Genomic DNA, 18,984 nt, shown 5'->3' on the forward strand with positions numbered 1-18,984 from the left:
CAGCGGTGCATGGACAGGTTGAAAAAAGAAAAGCTGCTTTTAAGAGCAAATAAAGTACGTAGCTCGGAGATGCTCCTATCTCATCCACACCGAGAAAATGACAGGTCGTTAGACCCGGGAAAGGGCACAGGTGTGGACCAATGTAATGCTGCTATGCATCATGCTCCAGACCAGTCTCCGTAGGCTACTATTACCCACAAGAATAGAGGAAAGGGTACGAGAAGTAGGAGTACAGAGATTTTTCGGAAATCCCCCACCAACAGGATAAAAATTTATATCGCTATAACACAGTACTTGGAATAAAAACAGTGCAAAAAGGTTTGCGTTGGATGATTTTATTGCTAGAAAGTACACTTGAAATGCCGTCCTTACCATCCTTTCATCTGTAAGTAATGATTGTCAGAAGCTGTATGTAGAGAAAGCAGCGGTTCATAAGGGTGGTTTTAAGTGCCAGTAATATCAAAACTGGACGGTTGTTACGAGAATACACTATCGGGACCATTGACATGGATAGATGTGCATGATGTTATACAATTTGTATGAGCAGTACAATCGTTTCATTCCCGAAAAATGCAGGCATGTTGCAGTTTTCCTCCCAAACTGTTGGTCATCTTTTTGCACTCTTACGCTGAAAGGAACAGTTTGATCTCTGTCAAGATGGCGTGTGTGCCTAAAGTTTGATAAAAGCAATTCTTGTATTTGAATGTTGTTAAGTGTTTCATATGATCCTAGCATTCATGATACAGGCTACTTAAGAAACATATGCTAAACTGAATTCTGACAAGTTTGAATTGCTGCATACAAAAATATAAAGTCATTCAGACAAAGGTATATATATATGTATATTTGCAATTGAAATGTGCAGCGATGAATATCTATGCCAGCTTCTGAATATTCGTTGTATAGCGGGTCTGATGTTCACGACACAGGTTACTTTGGGACCTCCTTCCGGGCATTAACCTAAAAGGGTGAAAAAACACATATAATGGCTTCCTTTTGAGAGTACCAGGTATGATTTCTCATAGTTGTAAAACAAATGTCTCACCCACCTTTCAGCATGTTCTAGAGATTAATTTTATTACAATATAATTTAAACAAAACAAAGAATTTTGGGGAATTCATGCACTTCGCAGTTCACCTGTCATAGCTTACATCCTTCTATTTTAAGAAATCGCAACATATTTTACGGAGCTTGCAGGTGTTTTCCAACACATGTCATATCAGAGAGATAAATGACACTACTGGGATTAAAATCGTTACTATGACATGGCTGACAAGGAGGAGTGAGTACAATTTCGAGATGCAATTCATATCGTTCTCACAGCTGCATCTGTCTGCCGTTCCCACCCAATCAACCTTACAACAACTGAAACCAAAAGTATCCAGGATGACCAAATTAATCAAGAGACATACGTACATTAGAGACCCCCATGCACCCCCCCATCCCACTCCCGCACCTCCCGTCATTGTATCAGCTGACGGAGGCAGCACAGACTCGTGGAGTAGTCATGGGATACAAGTCCTACAGACATGGAGGGTTTAAATTGATTGGTCAACATTTACCAAGGTCCTATCAATACATTCTGGTGATTTTGTGCATGCATGAGAATCGTGTTAATCGGCCAAACATGATGCGCTGTGCGTGGGGAAGTCTTGTGTGGTTTCTAATACAAGTAATCGCATACAACTGCTCTTTTATCATTGTCAATTATTTTCCTGGAGTGCTCTATATTGTACAACATTTAAGTATACATTTTAAATTGAACCTACAACCAAACAACTCGATGCATTTCGTATCTTGGATCTTGAAGACATACCAATAACAAAATGTGTCTTGCCTGCTGAACTACGCAAACATATCTTTATCTGTATTAACACATTGGCATAACTACTTTGAAAGATGATCATCATACTTTGGGAAGACTTTTGGGAGGGAAGGGGAGGTTACAGATTTCATGAAAATGGTGGACAAACTATAATTAATTGCCGTATAATTTTACAAACTGCCATTTATTTCGTAAAATTAATCTAACAATTAACATTTCCTAAGGCATTTTGTTTTGGGATGGAGTTGTTCCAGTTGCAACATACCTAGGCCCTCAGAGAATATTAGTGTCTTTTAAACAACTGGGCCGAGAGGCTAAAAGAAAAAAACGAAGGGCAATATATCAGGAAATAATTAATTTTAGAAGCTTATAGTCTCCATTCAGTCACCTTTTTCTTGGCAGCTTCGGCGTTGTATTTATCCAGCAGTGCCTGAATGCCTGAACCATAATCTGGGTGAACTTCAGAGAAATTGTTCACCTAAAAAACGAACAAATTAGAGGAATAAATAATTATGGTATTGTTTGCAAACATGACAAAAGCAAATGTATTTACTGGAAATAGATGACTACATGCAGGCATGCAGTTACTTCCTTTGTTGACATTTTTAACAATATATTATTGTAGTAGGTTCCCAACCGCCCATTCCTTTAATGTCTCTAGTTATAGGGTCTGAGAAAAAAACATGAAATATAACAAGAACTGTGAAAAGTACTTAGGCACACAACTGTGTCAATATGTTGCTTTAATATTGCCAACGTCTTTGAACAAGGCCACCTAATGGCCGGGACAATAACCTACAACATCTTCTACTTTAATACAAAACAAAAGTCAAGGGATCACGCATGTGTACATTATGCACTTTTGGTCACTTACATACCACTTAACACAGCCCATGGGCCTTGTCAAAGCGATGTAGTTGAAGGGAATGGAGTAGGCAGGGCTGTCAGAAGATGTGGTGAGGCCCGGGGCAAAACATTTGGTGAGGCCCCCTTACAATTTTTTGCACTCGGCCAGCGGCGGCATATCCGCACACAGGAGACTTGAGAAATCTACCCTTGAGTTTGTGTGCAGGATCCCAAATATGGTTTATTACTACTTTCTCTACTGAAGAAAGGTTCATGCCAGACTAACTTTTTTATTATATGAATAAATATATATAAGATGGCTTGAGCTCTCCACTGCGCCACCTCCAATTCTCTGAGGGTCAATCACTTTTCCAAGCAAAGAGTTGAGGGCAGATCTCTTTCTTCGGCTGGGGCCTCCCTCTGGAAACAGCTCCCTGCCTCGCTGAAACTTGAGGAGAACCATCTCAAGACTTGTCTCTTGCTTCTTCCTCTCCGTTGCTGATCACCTCCCTGATCCATGCACTGGTCACCTGGTCAAGCTCTGAATTTGGGCCCAGGTCCCTGCCTGTCCTGTTGCAATCCCGCACTGCCTCTTGGCTCCCCTGCACTTGTGGTCTGTATCTGTAACCCTACAGTCCCTGCTCTGGCTCTTATTCTCCACCCGTTGGCTGAAGTTATGAGTACTCACACTTGCCACCAGTTGGCTGCATTCTTGTTTCTCCTTTGTTCCTGCACTTCTGCATCCTACCCCACCCTCGGCACTTCTTCCCTCCCCCATTCCATGCTTTTGCACGATCTGAATGGCACAAGGCCTAGTAAGATCTGTGTTTTGTCCTACTCTTTTGTTTCTCCCTCCTTGCCTTGTCGCGCCTAGAAACACTTGCGTACAGGCACGTTATAAATGCCATATCATATCATTAAGGAGCACATCATACACAGTGACAAATGATGTACAGTGGAGGCTGGTACATTTCTGAACTTAAGAGGCTTAAATGTTTGTTCCAATTAGTCAAGATCAACAGAGCACAGTGAGGGAGCCCAAACCAAACAAGGGTGGCTTGGGGTGGGGGGGGTTCTCACTCCCAAGAAATGTTTGAAACATTGGGTTAAAAGTATGCATTTCACAGCACTTTCTTTGCAAAATTGGGTAGAAATCCACGCAGTTTGCAATTGGTTTTGTATGGAAGCACATGGAAATTCCCAATAGTTGCAAATCACAAATTGTGCATAGGAACATTTTCCAATATATTTCATGCCGCCTTTCCACGCGAGATATGCTAGTATAAACATATATTCATGCTGGCTGTTCTAATTATGTTGATGCAGGCTGCATCAATATTTGCCATTATTACCATATACGGATTCCCAACCAGTAAAAATGCCATGCCACAGAAAGTATATCCAGGCTGACTGTGTACCATAAGTGTTATTACTGGCTAGATTGGCCTACATTCAAAGTGGGCCAATTTAGCCAGGTAGTATGTTTGCTTTAACCTTGATGCATAGTCCTGTGCATCAAGGGTAAAGCAAAAAGAGCACTGGCAATGGTAACAGTTTGGGCATTCGTGTAGGCATGGGAAAGGCACTTCTGTATTGGTATTAGCTGGCCATTGATAGTGCCAGTGCAAAATGGTTTGAGTACCTGAGCAGCAAATAGCAGTGCCTCGTAAATGCCTAATACTTATACACAAGCCAAAACTGTTGGCATTGCCAATGCTTATTTTTAAAAGAATTTCAGCGAAAGACATGCAGGGTGTTTTTAAATTGAGTGGCTAAAGGCAGACCTGATTAAGACATTTTTATTACACCAGTTACGTGTTTACAACTCCAATGAAGTCATGAACTCTCAGAGGACTCCTTTGAGGAACACTTGCAGGCACATTGAGGGCTAGGTTTGATGGCAAGGCATGTTTAAAACTAGCTCAGTGTTCCAGTGAGGAGGTGTTTTGGGTGGGGAGGGCAGGAACTGGGTGAGAATTGCCATAGGGATTAGCATGGCCATGAGAAGTCACTTCACTGTTAGCACCTGCATTCCTAGCCATACATTTTTAGGTAATTGAAATCGTGATGTGGGGTTAGCACTTGCATGCTAGGGGAGTGATTAGAAGGGAAGTGGTGACATGAGACATCTCATTCTCACAGCAGTCCTTAAGTGTGATGTTTCAGAAATGAAGGCAAGAGGTAGCTGCTTGTAACATTGAAGCTTCACCAGAATAGTCTCATTTGAAAAGTGGAAAGATTTTAGGTGCCCCCACACAAGGAAGTTTGCCCCTTCCTCACAGCTACTGACGTTAGCACATCTCCCAACATTTGAAGTATTAGTCCCCTTTGCCCCCTGACATTTTAGCCTAGGTGCACCTCTGTTACCATGAACCCACCCCTTAATGAAGTGGCCCCCAGGGCGGCTACATTTAGGGGTCGTGCTGAACACACACTCACAAAAAACACTTTCACCCATGCATTCAACCACCAGTTACACAACTCCATACATGCATGTATAAATAAAACCAAACACAGCATTGACACAAACATCAACATGCACGCATGCATTCATACATACACATATACATACTAATTTAATTTAAATACACATATACACTTTTAATTTAAAATAGAAAACACTTACCTTACCTCCATGCACCCTTAAAAAGCATCCATGCAGCCGACACGTAGACATGCTGCCTGACAAGAGAGAACTCCTCTCCCATCAGTCAGCGTGGTCACGCTGAGCAACGTGAACCCACTGACAGACAAGAGAGAACTCCTCTCCCATCAGTCAGCGTGGTCACGCTGAGCAATGTGAACACACTGACTGACAAGAGAGAACTCCTCTCCCATCAGGCAGAGTGGTCACGCTGAGCAACGTGAACCCACTGACAGACAAGAGAGAACTCCTCTCCCATCAGTCAGCGTGGTCTCGCTGAGCAACGTGAACACACTGATTGACAAGCGAGGAGTCCTCTCTAATCAACATGAACACACTGAGTGACAGGAGAACTCCTCTCCTGTCAGTCAGCGTGGCCATGCTGAGCAACGTGAACATACTGACTGACAAGAGAGAACTCCTCTCCAATCAGTCAGCATGATCATGCTAACATGAACACACTGACTGACAGGAGAGGAGTCCTCTCCCATCAGTCAGTGTGGTCACACTGACAACATGAACACACTGACCTACAAGAGAGAACTCCTCTCCCATCAGTCAGCGTGGGCACACTGACAACATGAACACACTGACTGACAAGAGAGAACTCCTCTCCTGTCAGTCAGCGTGGTCATGTTGAGCAACGTGAACACACTGACTGACAAGAGAGAACTCCTCTCCAATCCGTCAGCGTGGTCACGCTGAGCAACGTGAACACACTGACTGACAAGAGAGAACTCCTCTCCCATCAATCAGCGTGGTCACACTGACAACATGAACACACTGACTGACAGGAGAGGTTTCCTCTCCTGTCAGTCAGCGTGGTTATGCTGAGCAACGTGAACAGACTGACTGACAAGAGAGAACTCCTCTCCCATCAGTCAGCGTGGTCACACTGATAACATGAACACACTGACTGACAAGAGAGAACTCCTCTCCTGTCAGTCAGCATGGTCATGCTGAGCAACGTGAACACACTGACTGACGATAGAGAACTCCTAACTCATCAGTCAGTGTGGTCACACTGACAACATGAACACACTGACTGACAAGAGAGAACTCCTCTCCTGTCAGTCAGCGTGGTCATGCTGAGCAACGTGAACACACTGACTGACAAGAGAGAACTCCTCTCCTGTCAGTCAGCATGATCACGCTGCCATGAACACACTGACTGACAGGAGAGGAGTCCTCTCCCATCAGTCAGTGTGGTCACACTGACAACATGAACACACTGACTGACAAGAGAGAACTCCTCTCCCATCAGTCAGTGTGGTCACACTGACAACATGAACACACTGACTGACAAGAGAGAACTCCTCTCTCATCAGTCAGCGTGGTCACACTGACAACATGAACACACTGACTGACAAGAGAGAGAACACCTCTCCTGTCAGTCAGCATGGTCATGCTGAGCAACGTGAACACACTGACTGACGAGAGAGAACTCCTCTCCCATCAGTCAGCGTGGTCACACTGACAACCTGAACACACTGACTGACAAGAGAGAACTCCTCTCCTGTCAGTCAGTGTGGTCACGCTGAGCAACGTGAACACACTGACTGACAGGAGAGGAGTCCTCTCTTGTCATTCAGCATGTCCACGTTTTCAGCTGAATGACGGGAGGCAGCAGAGCTCACTTCTGAGCCCTGCTGTCTCCCATTATTTTGCTGCTTGTTGCGGAGCCAAACGGCTTCACAAGAAACAGCAAAATCATTGCAGGGGCAGCACAGTCCCCCGTGTGAATAAAGGACACGGGAGACTGTGCTGCCTTCCACTTAGGAGGGGGCCGCGAGGCCCTCAGCAAGCGCGAGGCCCGGGGCAGTTTGCCCCCCCTGCACCCCCCTCGTGACGGCCCTGGGAGTAGGAGGTGGAACATAGGGAAACCATTATGAGGCAAGCTGTATTTAAGCAATATAGACCTTCTCTGGTGCTGCCCCCAAAACGGATGTTTATTGCTATTATTAGCACCCTGAGGCCAACCCGTGGGGGTTCTAAGAGCAATGTATTTGTCAGAAGCAAAGGGTCGCAAGGAGAGCGCTGCCCTTGTTTGTCACAATTATGTTCTCACTCAACAATGCTGCAATGGAAGAGGGAGAGCAGGCTCCTAGCTGCGCCCCTCTTCCATTTCCATGGTGGCCATGGGCATGGGTGAGGGGAGGAGAGCCAAGGGGGCACCGGGACTGCAGGAGGTTCAGGTAAATTGGGCGGGGAAGGGACGCGGCAGGGGGGCAGGAGGAAAGATGGCTCGCGGGTGCAACAAGCACTCTGGTTGCTACAAGGGCTGTAGTTGGAGGGCAAGGTGGTTAGGAAGAGTAGGATGGGAGATCAGCGAGAAAGGAACCGAGGCTGGAGATTGAAGTGCGGTAGGAATGAGGTTACATATTTAATCTCGCCACAAGAAGAGAGGGGTCAGAGCACCCAGCTTTCAGCTATAAGCTCTCTGTTGCTCAATCCAAGAGAAACCATGTGCTATGAGAGCGGCATTTTCTAGAGAATACCATGACAGTGCTACCAGAGAGCAAAAGAAACAGTACAATGACATTTCAACCTACCCGTCGCTTCCCTGTCCCCCAAATCTTCGGTATCAGGTAATATTATCCCCATATATATGGTCGCCGTAAATAATATTGCCGGGAAAAGGTTGCAGCGATATTATATGGGTGACCATACATATGGGGACAGGGGCGAAAAAATAATAATAAATAAATAAATAAATAATGTTTGGGGGTTGCGGGGGTGTCCCCCGCATGTTCCATGCAATATTGTCGCCACAAAAAACAGCCATTTTTCGGCGATATTTTTGCATGGCAAGAATTTTGTGGCGACATTATTATATGGAACCAAATCTTCGAGCACAGGTTCACTATTCAAAGTTCCTGCAAAACTAGCTAAACCTACATTGGCTCTATATCCATGTTAACAGTTCGGCAAATTAATAGCAAGCTCCGACAAAGCCAATAGTCATGGCTTTTGCATTTCACGGCCTTTTACATTTATACGCATGAATGTGTGTTGGCCCCATAAAGAATGGGCTCTGCTAAAAGAAAATACAAACTGGAGTGCCTGTCATCACGTGACCTATTAGGTGAGGTGTTGGCCTCTGCTGGCTGGTTACATACTTCCAACATTTTAAATCGGAAGCTATGGTATGAAGCCTGCGCTTTCTGCTAAAAAGGCCCATACAAATGCTTTTCATCTCTGTACCATCAAGTTAAAGGAATGGTTCGGTCAAAAATGTTTATTGCCCTACGGGTCGGCCATGTGTTTTTAAGCCTAAGTCGCTCGATTTTAGAAAAATTTCCTATGGACCTTACCCGAGTTTTCGTCCATTAAACGCACGCGAAAACAGGCATCAGGGAGCTGCCATTTTGTGATAATCCTATCATTTCTCCCATCGCCCTGGCTGACCTGCTTTTGCGGCACTAAATCATATCCCCCGCCCCTGAGCCTGTCATCAGCAGACGCGTACCGCCCATTTCACAACGCCAAAGCACGTCTCGTGTCAACATTTGCTGTGCTTCAGCTAATGACGTGTTGCCATGGAAATGGCAGGACGCCTCTTTCCTCAATAAGTATAAACAGACCGTTTCACAACACACAGCAGTAGATTTTCGATTCCATTCCTCTCTCTGTGTTACTTTGAGTATTCTGTGGCTCGTTTCTGTGCTCTTAACACACAATGGCTACAATAATGCCCTACATGTACGAGCCCGAGTATACGGAGGAGGAACTGCTGGAAAGGGAAACACGACAAAACGATGGGTCTTCGGACAGCAGTTGGGAGCACGATTCAACAGCTGAAGAGCCTGGACCTAGTCACATGGACGGTGTTTCCACCTGGTGCACATGCAATCGGTGCGAGCTAATGCCAAGCGTGGAGGAGAACTGCTGCTGCTGTGAAAACTCAGGATGCGTGGGCTACATTTCGGAAGGCGAGCCACGACCGCAATGCATCACCGAGCTGCCAGACTTCAGGGCAGCCTGCCTCACACGGTCCGTGTTGAGGATAATGATGGTGCTTATGCACGAACTTCGCGCAACTGTTCATCCTCGTAATCCGAGTAACGAGTAAGTATACTCTGCTTGTCATGCCACTCCTATTTCATGGTCTTCTACTATATCCAAAATTACATATACATATCATTGTAACGCACAAAAGTCGTTCAATAGTGTGCAGTGTCTAGATAGCATTTGTCCGAGCAGAATGCCATTAGTTACAAGAATTGTCATTGACAGCAAACGTTTATTAAACTTATCTTGGTAATTTAAAAACAGTTTGTTCCATTCCTTTTCACAGGTGGCACAGGCTGGTGGCCTATCGTTCCTTTACATGGTGGCTTCACGGGAGGCTTGGCAACCGCGTTCGAAGAGTGATACCCGCCTGTGCCGTTCGTGCCATAAGAGAAACGTTCCCGAGTGACAGCGGTCAGTACAGGGGATTTTCTCTCGCTGTGCTGCAACCTGAACTGTACAATGTTTAAAGTCTTGTATTTTTGTGTCATCAAAATAAGATACAAAATAAAACACCACATATATTTTAACAACGGTTGTTTAGATTTTTTAAATGAATCAAGTGTGTCTCCATTCAAGGATGGACGTCAGACATCTGTGCTCGGAATGGGTGAAGTTCAGGTCGCTGTGAAGCGGGGTGGTCACTATCTAAGCTAACATAATATATTATCAATAATGCATGCACTAAATAACACTTGTTCAAAGTCTTTCAGTAGGTTATGTTTCTATAAAAGTCACAGATATATCTATACTATCAATTAACATTGGATTATACAGACCTTAGGTCAAGAGTCTTGACTACTATAATACACTGTTTGAAGTGTGGGTCTGTGCTCACACGAATCTCTGGTATGTGGCATTTGTTATTGATAGGCAACGATATATTGCAGTAGGGGTCTAATGTTAGTTGGGGATCTGCTAGGTGGGCATCATGGCATGGTCAGTGGTCTGGCACATGAAGAGAATACCTTGCAGGGATACAGGGTCAGAATGGCAGTAAGTTTCCACTGGCGAGGGTGCGTGGGCAAGGACACGTTTGTGGAGATGAACGAGCTATGTGCTTGGTTCAGGCCGGTTCACATGCAGGATCTTGATCTCAGAGAGTGATGTGTTACATTTATTAGCTGTTGCAAATACCTCTGGAGTTTTCCAGTCAGAGTGGGAACGGGGGGTGTGGGCCATGTGCTCTGCGCGCTGTACTATCGCAGTGAGGCCTGGTCACCAAGATGGAGTGGAAAGGGGGTACAAAAATGGATTCCCCGTGTTCTGCTCAGTGTTCCCATCTACGCGAATGTCATCCAAAGGTAACATCACATAAGGGCAAGGGGCGAACCCACTACTGGAGGCACTTGGTACGAGTTTCTACTGAGAAGTAAAGGATGAGACGGGCCTGATGGCCCCTCGCTCCCACACACTTGCCTGCACGCACCAGGCCCATCCATCCTACCCCCTCTATCAAAGGCGGTTCGCACCCAAGGATGAGCGCTGGAAAGGGTGGGCTGTCACAGGCGCAAACCGCCAGGGTGCCAAACAGCATGTACACTTCAAAAGGTATCCCACGCCCAGGGGCCATCGCTCACATGGCCTCCTCAGACCCCGTGTCTCCAGGCAGGCCTCCCCAGAGGCAGGCCGCACCCCTGCAATCCACATAAGTGTGTCTCCATTCAGCAGTCTTCCTGTGACTTATTTGCACGCCCCAGGCCCATCCATCCCACCCCCTCTATCAAAGGCGGTTCGCACCCGGGGATGAGTGCTGGCATGGGGGGCTGTCACGGGCGCAAACAGCCAAGGTGCCAAACAGCATGTACACTTCAAAAGGTATCCCACGCCCAGGGGCCATCGCTCACATGGCCTCCTCAGACCCCGTGTCTCAAGGCAGGCCTGCTCCGAGGCACCACGACATACACACGTCATTCATTCACAAACACACCCCTGTTTCTAATACTTTATAAACCACTTGATATGTCTCATGAGAACATCTTTGTGCTTTGCAAGTCAACACCTGAACCTTCTACCTGAGAAGCACTGAGATCTATGCTAATCTGCTCGTCGCCGTGCTATCTGTGACTGCTTCGAGCAAACTCGTCAGTGTGCTACCTGTGGCCATCTACCTGTTCTCCTGCAACACACTGCTCGGCCTGCTGAATCCAACTGTTTGTTGGTCAAGGTAAGGCCATGTATCCTAGTCATATTTCGGTCATTTTTACATTTCAATCTATTTGCTATTACAGTACCCAATAGAGCTGTGGTCATTGGTCTCATTGCTATTGACTTGAGTTTCAATTGTTATGCTATCAATATTTATTTTCATCTGTGTCAATTGTCATCGAATGGCATCCTTCGGGGGTCCAGTCTATAATGTAAGCATGTTTCCTTTTCGTGCAAGACAGAACATCAAAGGGACGAGTCACATGTTCAGAGTTTAGTCACACAATTTAAAAAATGTCTGTAACTTATGCAAATACTAAGCCACACATGATGAACTGGTATAGTTCTGGCGACCAAAACAAACCTTGCATTGAGCATGGTATGGTTCATTTACTTTTTTATGACATTTTTATTCATCAAGGTTTTATAATAATCTTGATATTTAATTTTCAGAATTTTCAACAATGCCTGCCTGTTCGATTAGCGGTTGCCCTTCGAAGACCCATGCTAAATCTTAAGGTAACACAATGCATGTTTTCCCGAAAACTGTTGATCGAATAAGAGAATGGGTCAGACATTGCAGATATCCCCTGGATGAGCTGGAAAGTAGAGTCCAACAAGTCTTTGAGGACAAGAGGGGTGATCGATACCGCATCTGCAGCCAGCACTTTCCCTCGAACATGTACACCACATCTTGGGTAACAAAGAAGAATAAACGGCGATCGACATGAAAATTGCTCGCAAACACTATTCCCACTCTATTCGTCCACAATCCGCCACTGGTGAGTCAAGTGTCCGTTTTTAGCTTTAGGCCTTGCGGTAGTGTGTAGGTAGCCGAATGGATTCATTGATATTTTAGGTGTTGTTTCCAATTTGTAATACCTTCGACATTGATATGAGTGTATAGCTTTTTGAATACTGACATTTATCAATATATTATTTTTAGATTTCATAACCCACAAACAAAATCTATATGTGGGCAGAGGCAACTGTGCTATATTGCGCATTACTCAAGTATTCTGTCTCCTTACATGGCAATTTAAAATATTGGCATTCCATTATCAAACAATAATTTACCTTTACAACTTCTTGACTATCCCTTGAATCTGAAGCAAGAACATTCTACTTCCGTCACGTGCTCGCAGTTATCAACCACTTCTAGCGCGTATCAGGTAATCATACTTGGCTATTCCGCTACAGACTTGTTTTATGCATGTCAAGTAATAGTTTTTATTTTACCAATTGTTTGGTTAGTGCTTTCCAATTGATATACACCTTAGTTGTCGTCCCCTGGTGTTTGTTTTCAGTTATAATTAGTGTTATCCATATTAATGCAAGTACTGTCTTTCAGGGAGATGCTGAAGCGTCCACCACATTGACAACAGCCCTAGATGTTCTTCAGCAGCACGAGGTCTGGATACTGATAGCTCCATCGACCGTGATCATCAGGACTGGAACACTTGTCGTTTGATTGTTCTACACCATGTTTCATTCGTGGTTAGCCGTTGATATGTACCTGTGCGGTGGACCCCAAGCGTGTGTTGTGTTTTCAATATTGTAATCCTTACTAATGCAAATACTATGTTTCAGGCAGTTGTTGAATCGTCAACCCATGCACTTGATGCGGAGCCTGACATTCAAGCAATTTCGGTCGAAGCGGGACCATACGGATGCGAATCGGCGCAACAGCTTTCGGAAGTGCGCACCACATTGACAACATCCCTAGATATTCTTCAGCAGCACGAGGTATGGATACTGACAGCTCCATCGAGCGTGATCATATAACGTGATTCCATTTGCTATACTTTCTTCCCTATTAACGCAAGTACTGTGTTCCAGGGAGACGATGGAGCTTCCACTACAATCACAAGATCCCATTTAGATGATGCAGATGTAAAGAAATCAGAGAAATAAGTCGATTAAATCTGATCATATTTAAATATTCCTTGATTCTTTTAGACAATGCAACATTTGTGGTTATCTCTTTAGATGTACCTGTGCCGTCGACCCCAAGTGTGTGTTATGTTTACAATATTGAAAACCATACTAACGAAAGTACTGTGTTTCAGGGAGTTGCTGATGCCTCCTCTTCAATACAATCATTCGTGGCAGTCCATGCAGAGCCAGAGGTATGGATACTGACATCTCCATCGAACTAGGTCATCAGAGCTCGAATACTTGTCGTTTGATTGTTCCACACAATGTTTAAATCGTGTTTGGCTATTGAGATGTACATGTGTGTTCGTCCTCACGTGTGTTTTATGCTAACAATATTTTGATACACAGTAATGAAAATACTATATTTCAGGGAGTCGATGGAGCCTCATTAAATGCTGTCTATGCGGATACAGAAAATATAGTCGTTGCTGCGCAAGAGGAAGGGGAGATATGTGGATACGTATTGGAGCAACAGCGTGCAGATGTTGAAGGTCGAGTCAAAAAAGTTGCAAAGAAAAGAAACAAAAATAAGGTTAGTTACAAACAGTTCATAACGTTAGAATTTTTTTTGTGCTGGGGACTATTTTATGTTTTTTTCAAGTCAATTGTACTATACTTTATCTTGTGTTTAAACTGAACATCCCTTTTCCAATATGCCCTCTAGTTACCCGTGGGTCTACGAACTATACATACACAGACAGTGAGGCGAATGAGAGATGTTCCTTGCCAGACCATTTACACTATGGAGGCCATGGAGGAACTATTAATTCAGATGCGGCGTGTTGAGACTCGGGATGCTCATGTACAATGTACAGAAAATGAAATGAATGTGTCCGGAGAATCCGGCAAAGTTGTATTGGACCATTGCTACAGTACGACCGCACCACCGCAACAACATGATACTGGATGTATTGAACATAGCTCTGAAGTAGCCGCAGATCAATTCACACAATCTACACCCGCCAAAAAAATTTCCACCAAAAAAGCTGTCGACATTGTTGTGTTCTCCCATCAATGTTGAAGTAGCAGATGTTGAAATGACAGAGAATGAACCAGCAGCAGTCACCGACGCATCAGAACTTGATAGCAGTGATATTTCTTTCAAATGTGGTGATATGTCCTCAACGTCACAGGCCGAAACAACTTTGACGGAGGTTGACAGTCTAATGAAAGAGGACAAATACATAGTATTTGACCGTTGTTTGATGGATATTATAAGTATGCTGAAATGTGGGCATTCCGTCAGAGGGAAAGTATGTGGGAAGCCATTGATTCATGTGACTCGTCAAAAACAAGGCAGTAACGTCACAATACATACCGCCTGTAGATTACATCATACGTTCTCATGGTCTGCACAACCGATGCTGGGGAAACTGCCAGCAGGCAATCTACTGTGTGCAGCTGCATCACTTTTTAGTGGCTCCAGTTTTAGAAAGTTAAAGTCTTTCTTTCAGTTTGTGGGACTCCATTTCATTTCAAAAACGCAGTACTACAAATACCAACATGATTATCTGTTTCCGGCCATTAGTGATGCTTGGAAAATTGAACAATTGTCTCTAGCAAACGATTCAGGCTAGCCGGCGATGGACAGTGCGACAGCCCTAGATTTTCTGCCAAGTACTGCACCTACCACTTTCAGGACATGGATAGTAAGAAAATTGTGAGTTTGGTGGTTGTGCAGGTAACACATTGTACATCCTCAGTGGCCATGGGGAAACTAGGATTTATAAAATCAGTGGAATATCTGCAATCAAGGGGAATGCACATCGACCTCATAGCCACGGACAGACACGTTTCAATTGCCAAGACAATGAGAGAGCAGTTCCCACATATTAAACATCAATTTGACGTATGGCATCTTGCTAAATCAATAAATAAGACAATCTCAGCTGCAGGGAAAAAAAAAGATTTGGAAAGTATTTCAGAGTGGTCCCAGTCTATCAGCAACCATCTTTGGTGGAGCTCCAAAACTTGTGATGGGTCAGTGGAAATACTACTTGAAAAATGGCGGTCACTGATCCACCACTGTACCAACGTGCACCGCTGGTCAGAAAACCTACATTTCCACCAATGTGAACATGGCCCTTTGTCCCCAGTGGAGGCACGGAAGAAGAAGTGGTTGAATCCATCTTCACCGACACACAAAGCCATTGAGAAGATTGTTTTCAATAAAACTCTATCAAGAGATTTGAGGGGACTGACAGAATTCTGTCACACAGGAGGTTTGGAGGTGTTCCACAATATGTGCCTAAAGTACAGGCCAAAGCGCTTGCATTTCAGTATAAAGGGCATGAGACATAGGACTCTACTAGCGGTCTTGGCCCATAACGAGAATCTCGGCCGTGAACAATCTAGGACTAAGGGTAATGTAAGGATGCCTCGCTACACTAAGGCATTTTCAGAAAGAAGTAAGCAATGGGTGATCAAACCAGTCTATGAGGAAATGGAGTTCGACTTTGTCAAAAGCCTTATTGTTGCTGTATTAGAGAAGCACAGATATGGAATTTTGAAAGTTTCTGTGCAGAGCACTGATCCATTGCCACCCAACATTGCCACTGTGCCATGTCCACCCAAAGGAGAGCTGGTTGTGAAGTACAAATCCCGGTTTAAATAATTGCAATACGATTGTCTTTTTGTAAATAAATGTAATTGTACAGTGTGCATACAAAGTACGCTAACTCTAACCCCTACCTTCACCATCCTGGGTGCCGAACAACCTGGGTGTCATCTTTGAATTCTCTCTCTATTCACCTCATATTGCTGACCTTGTCTTTATGTGTATGAATATATTTTTGTTGATGTAACTAATTTTCGCAATATCTTCTAAATGCTGGGCACTGTTAACCGAAGGGAGGCTTGCGTATTGCAAATAATAAAACAAACAATAAGTCTCACTTTCAACTCAACTCCTCGGGTACTTTATACTTTCCTTGACCTTCCCCAAAAAATTAAAAGTCTCAATAGTTACAGTTCTTTGGGGCTTCAAAGCTCGCAGACAACGAGGACAAAATTGGGGGCCTTAGAACGCGCCAAGCGAGCCGTTGCAGATGGGAGACAAGCCAGTTCGCATTTGCACATTGAGGTGCACTACATAGATGGATTTGAAACTTAAAGTTCTCACAGATGGCTTTACTACGGGATGTTGCAAAGAAAGAATGTATGCTCATTTCTAGTGAAGGTCAGCGGCTTTGATTTTCAGCTCGCGCCCTGAAGAGGCCCACAACTCGCACTGGCAGTATAAGGTTCTATTGTTTTTTTGACCTTGAGAGACAGGGACCATGCCGAAAGAACTTCATTTGAAGAGTGGGTGGGGGGTGAAATAACGTATGAGACGATAAGGCAGAAAATTCTGAAACTAGACCGAGTTTCATGTTAGTTCAGTATACGAAAAATCGTTGTCAAGAGCACAGTGGGATTTACGGACTGCATTACGCAGAGACACAATGGAAATTGCAAATATAATGTAAGTAACTCTTTAGACGCTTTTATACCGGAATGAAGAATTAATGAATGGATGCATTAATAAATGAATGAATGAAGAGCTTTGAAAACGTTTGTGGGATCGTCCTTGTAGCAGGCACATGGGCATGCAGGTCCACATTCCACACGCATGTTGTTTCTCATTGTGTACTAATCTCGATTTATTTCGTTCGTTTTCGCATTGATTTTAGAGCCGAACATATTCCATTGCACTATCCTTGAAAGCAAATAGTTTCAGCTCAGCCGTAATAAATAAAATGAATAATATTAAGAAAGATCGGCTGGCGAGACTAATTATAACTTTTATGTTTTCAAAACAGGTATATCCTTCCCTTTTGCCACTGCCACCAGTTTCAGACACCGGCAGGTGGTTTTTTTAACCGCCAGCTGCAGCTTAATGCAAACAACTGCACAATCCTGATGATCTTATGGGACGATCGCCAAGGGCCCATATGCCCTTACGCAGTACTAGCGGCTAGAAGCAACATATCAACCTTTACGCTGGCCTAGTGCCTACTTGATGGAACAGCCTTGCGGTTCAATGTGCGACAAAAGTGCTTCTTTGAACGAAAACCAACACCCTGTGCATCATAAAGGAACAGCGCGTGACTCACAATAAACTTTTACGGATTTGCGGATAGAGATAAAAGAAAATAAATTACTTTCGGAGTTCATATGGCAATTGCAGAATATTCTATAAACATTTAATGTCAAATAAATTTATTTTACCAAATTTACTGTGTTGCTGTTTGATTTTAAAGTACAGTTTCATATTCCGAATTGTGGCGCGCTGTGTTGTGAGCTGATCTGTGTTGGTTTCCGGGTTCTGTGTGAAGTTGCATAGAAGACGACTGGGCGCGTTTGCCTACGCAGCACAGAAACGTCACGGAGAGAGGCGGAGAATATGAATGTTTTGATAATGTCAGGCTAAGGGGCGGAGGATATGATTTAGTGCCGCAAAAGCAGGTCAGCCAGGGCGATGGGGGAAATGATAGGATTATCACAAAATGTCAGCTCCCTGATGCCTGTTTTCGCGTGCGTTTAATGGACGACAACTCACTTTGGCTTAAAAACACATGGCCGACCCATAGGGGGCAATAAAAAATTTTGACCAAACCATTCCTTTAATGCTTTTAATCTCTGTACCATCACGTTTGTTTGTTTGTTTATTTATTTGGTAATGCGCTCCTAGCCCGAGGGCATTTGGGCGCAGCAATACAAGATGACTCGAAGCTTAGTTACACAGCCTGACATAGGCTATTACAGAAAAAAAAAAACGGTGGTTGGTTACAGTAGGTGATACAATGCATATAGAATATCCAGTTAAGCGCAGTGAGAGCAGTTATAGCAGGTTTGTGCTGTTACCACTAGGGTGAAGGACGTTGCATGTCGTTGTTGTGCAGCCATTTGCGAGCGTAGGATCTGAAGCTCGTGTAAGGTAAAGGGCATCTAAGGTCTGGTGGGAGTGTGTTCCATGATTGAGCAGCTCTAACTGGGAAACTTGCACCGCCCGCTGTGGTGAGTTTGAATCTGGGGACTTCCAGAAGGAAAGTATTGGCAGATCTCGTCAGTCGGTTGGAAGGTCTCCAGTTGATTCTTTCCGCTAGGTAGTGGGGTGCTTGATTGTTGAGGCATTTGGACGTGAGGGAGATAGTTTTAAGAAGGATTCTGTCCTTTATCTTTAGCCAATGGGCTTCAATCCGATGTTTGGAAATATGTTCTCTACGTGGGATGTTCAGAGCTGCTCTCAGAGCATTATTTTGCAGTCTCTGGAGTTTGTCGGTGACCGACTTGTTGGCACCTGAGTATAAGGCGTTGCAGTAGTCGAGTCTGGACATGACAAGGGCATTGGCTAGGGTGAGGCCGCTGGCACTGGACAGGAAGGGTCTGGCGGCACGGATGAGTTTGCATGTGTAGGTAGTAGAGGAGGCAAGGGAATTCACTTGCTTTTTGAGGGTGAGAGCTGAGTCAAGGTAAAAGCCCAGCGTTTTGACCTCACGCATAGCCTTAATAGTATTGTTATCAATGTTAAATGATAATCAATGTTAAACGTTGGCATCAATGTTACAGCACACATTTAAGTCCCAATTA

General features: G+C 44.2%; 1 protein-coding gene across 2 annotated transcripts in view; it reads right to left on the minus strand.

Moving 5' to 3' along the window:
- Positions 1-319: 319 nt before the first annotated feature.
- Positions 320-18,984, minus strand: part of LOC138503557 (catalase-like) — an 833,069-nt gene continuing 814,404 nt past the window's right edge. For both annotated transcript variants that reach the window (XM_069623378.1, XM_069623377.1), the window contains exons 12-13: positions 2,215-2,304; positions 320-960 (exon numbers count right to left, since the gene is read on the minus strand). In XM_069623378.1, coding sequence (XP_069479479.1) covers positions 931-960; positions 2,215-2,304 — 120 coding nt within the window. In that variant the 3' untranslated portion in view covers positions 320-930. The remainder of the gene's footprint in view (positions 961-2,214; positions 2,305-18,984) is intronic.

This window comes from Ambystoma mexicanum, chromosome 11 (assembly GCF_040938575.1).
Source record: "Ambystoma mexicanum isolate Mex_15411 chromosome 11, UKY_AmexF1_1, whole genome shotgun sequence".
Lineage (NCBI taxonomy): Eukaryota > Metazoa > Chordata > Amphibia > Caudata > Ambystomatidae > Ambystoma > Ambystoma mexicanum.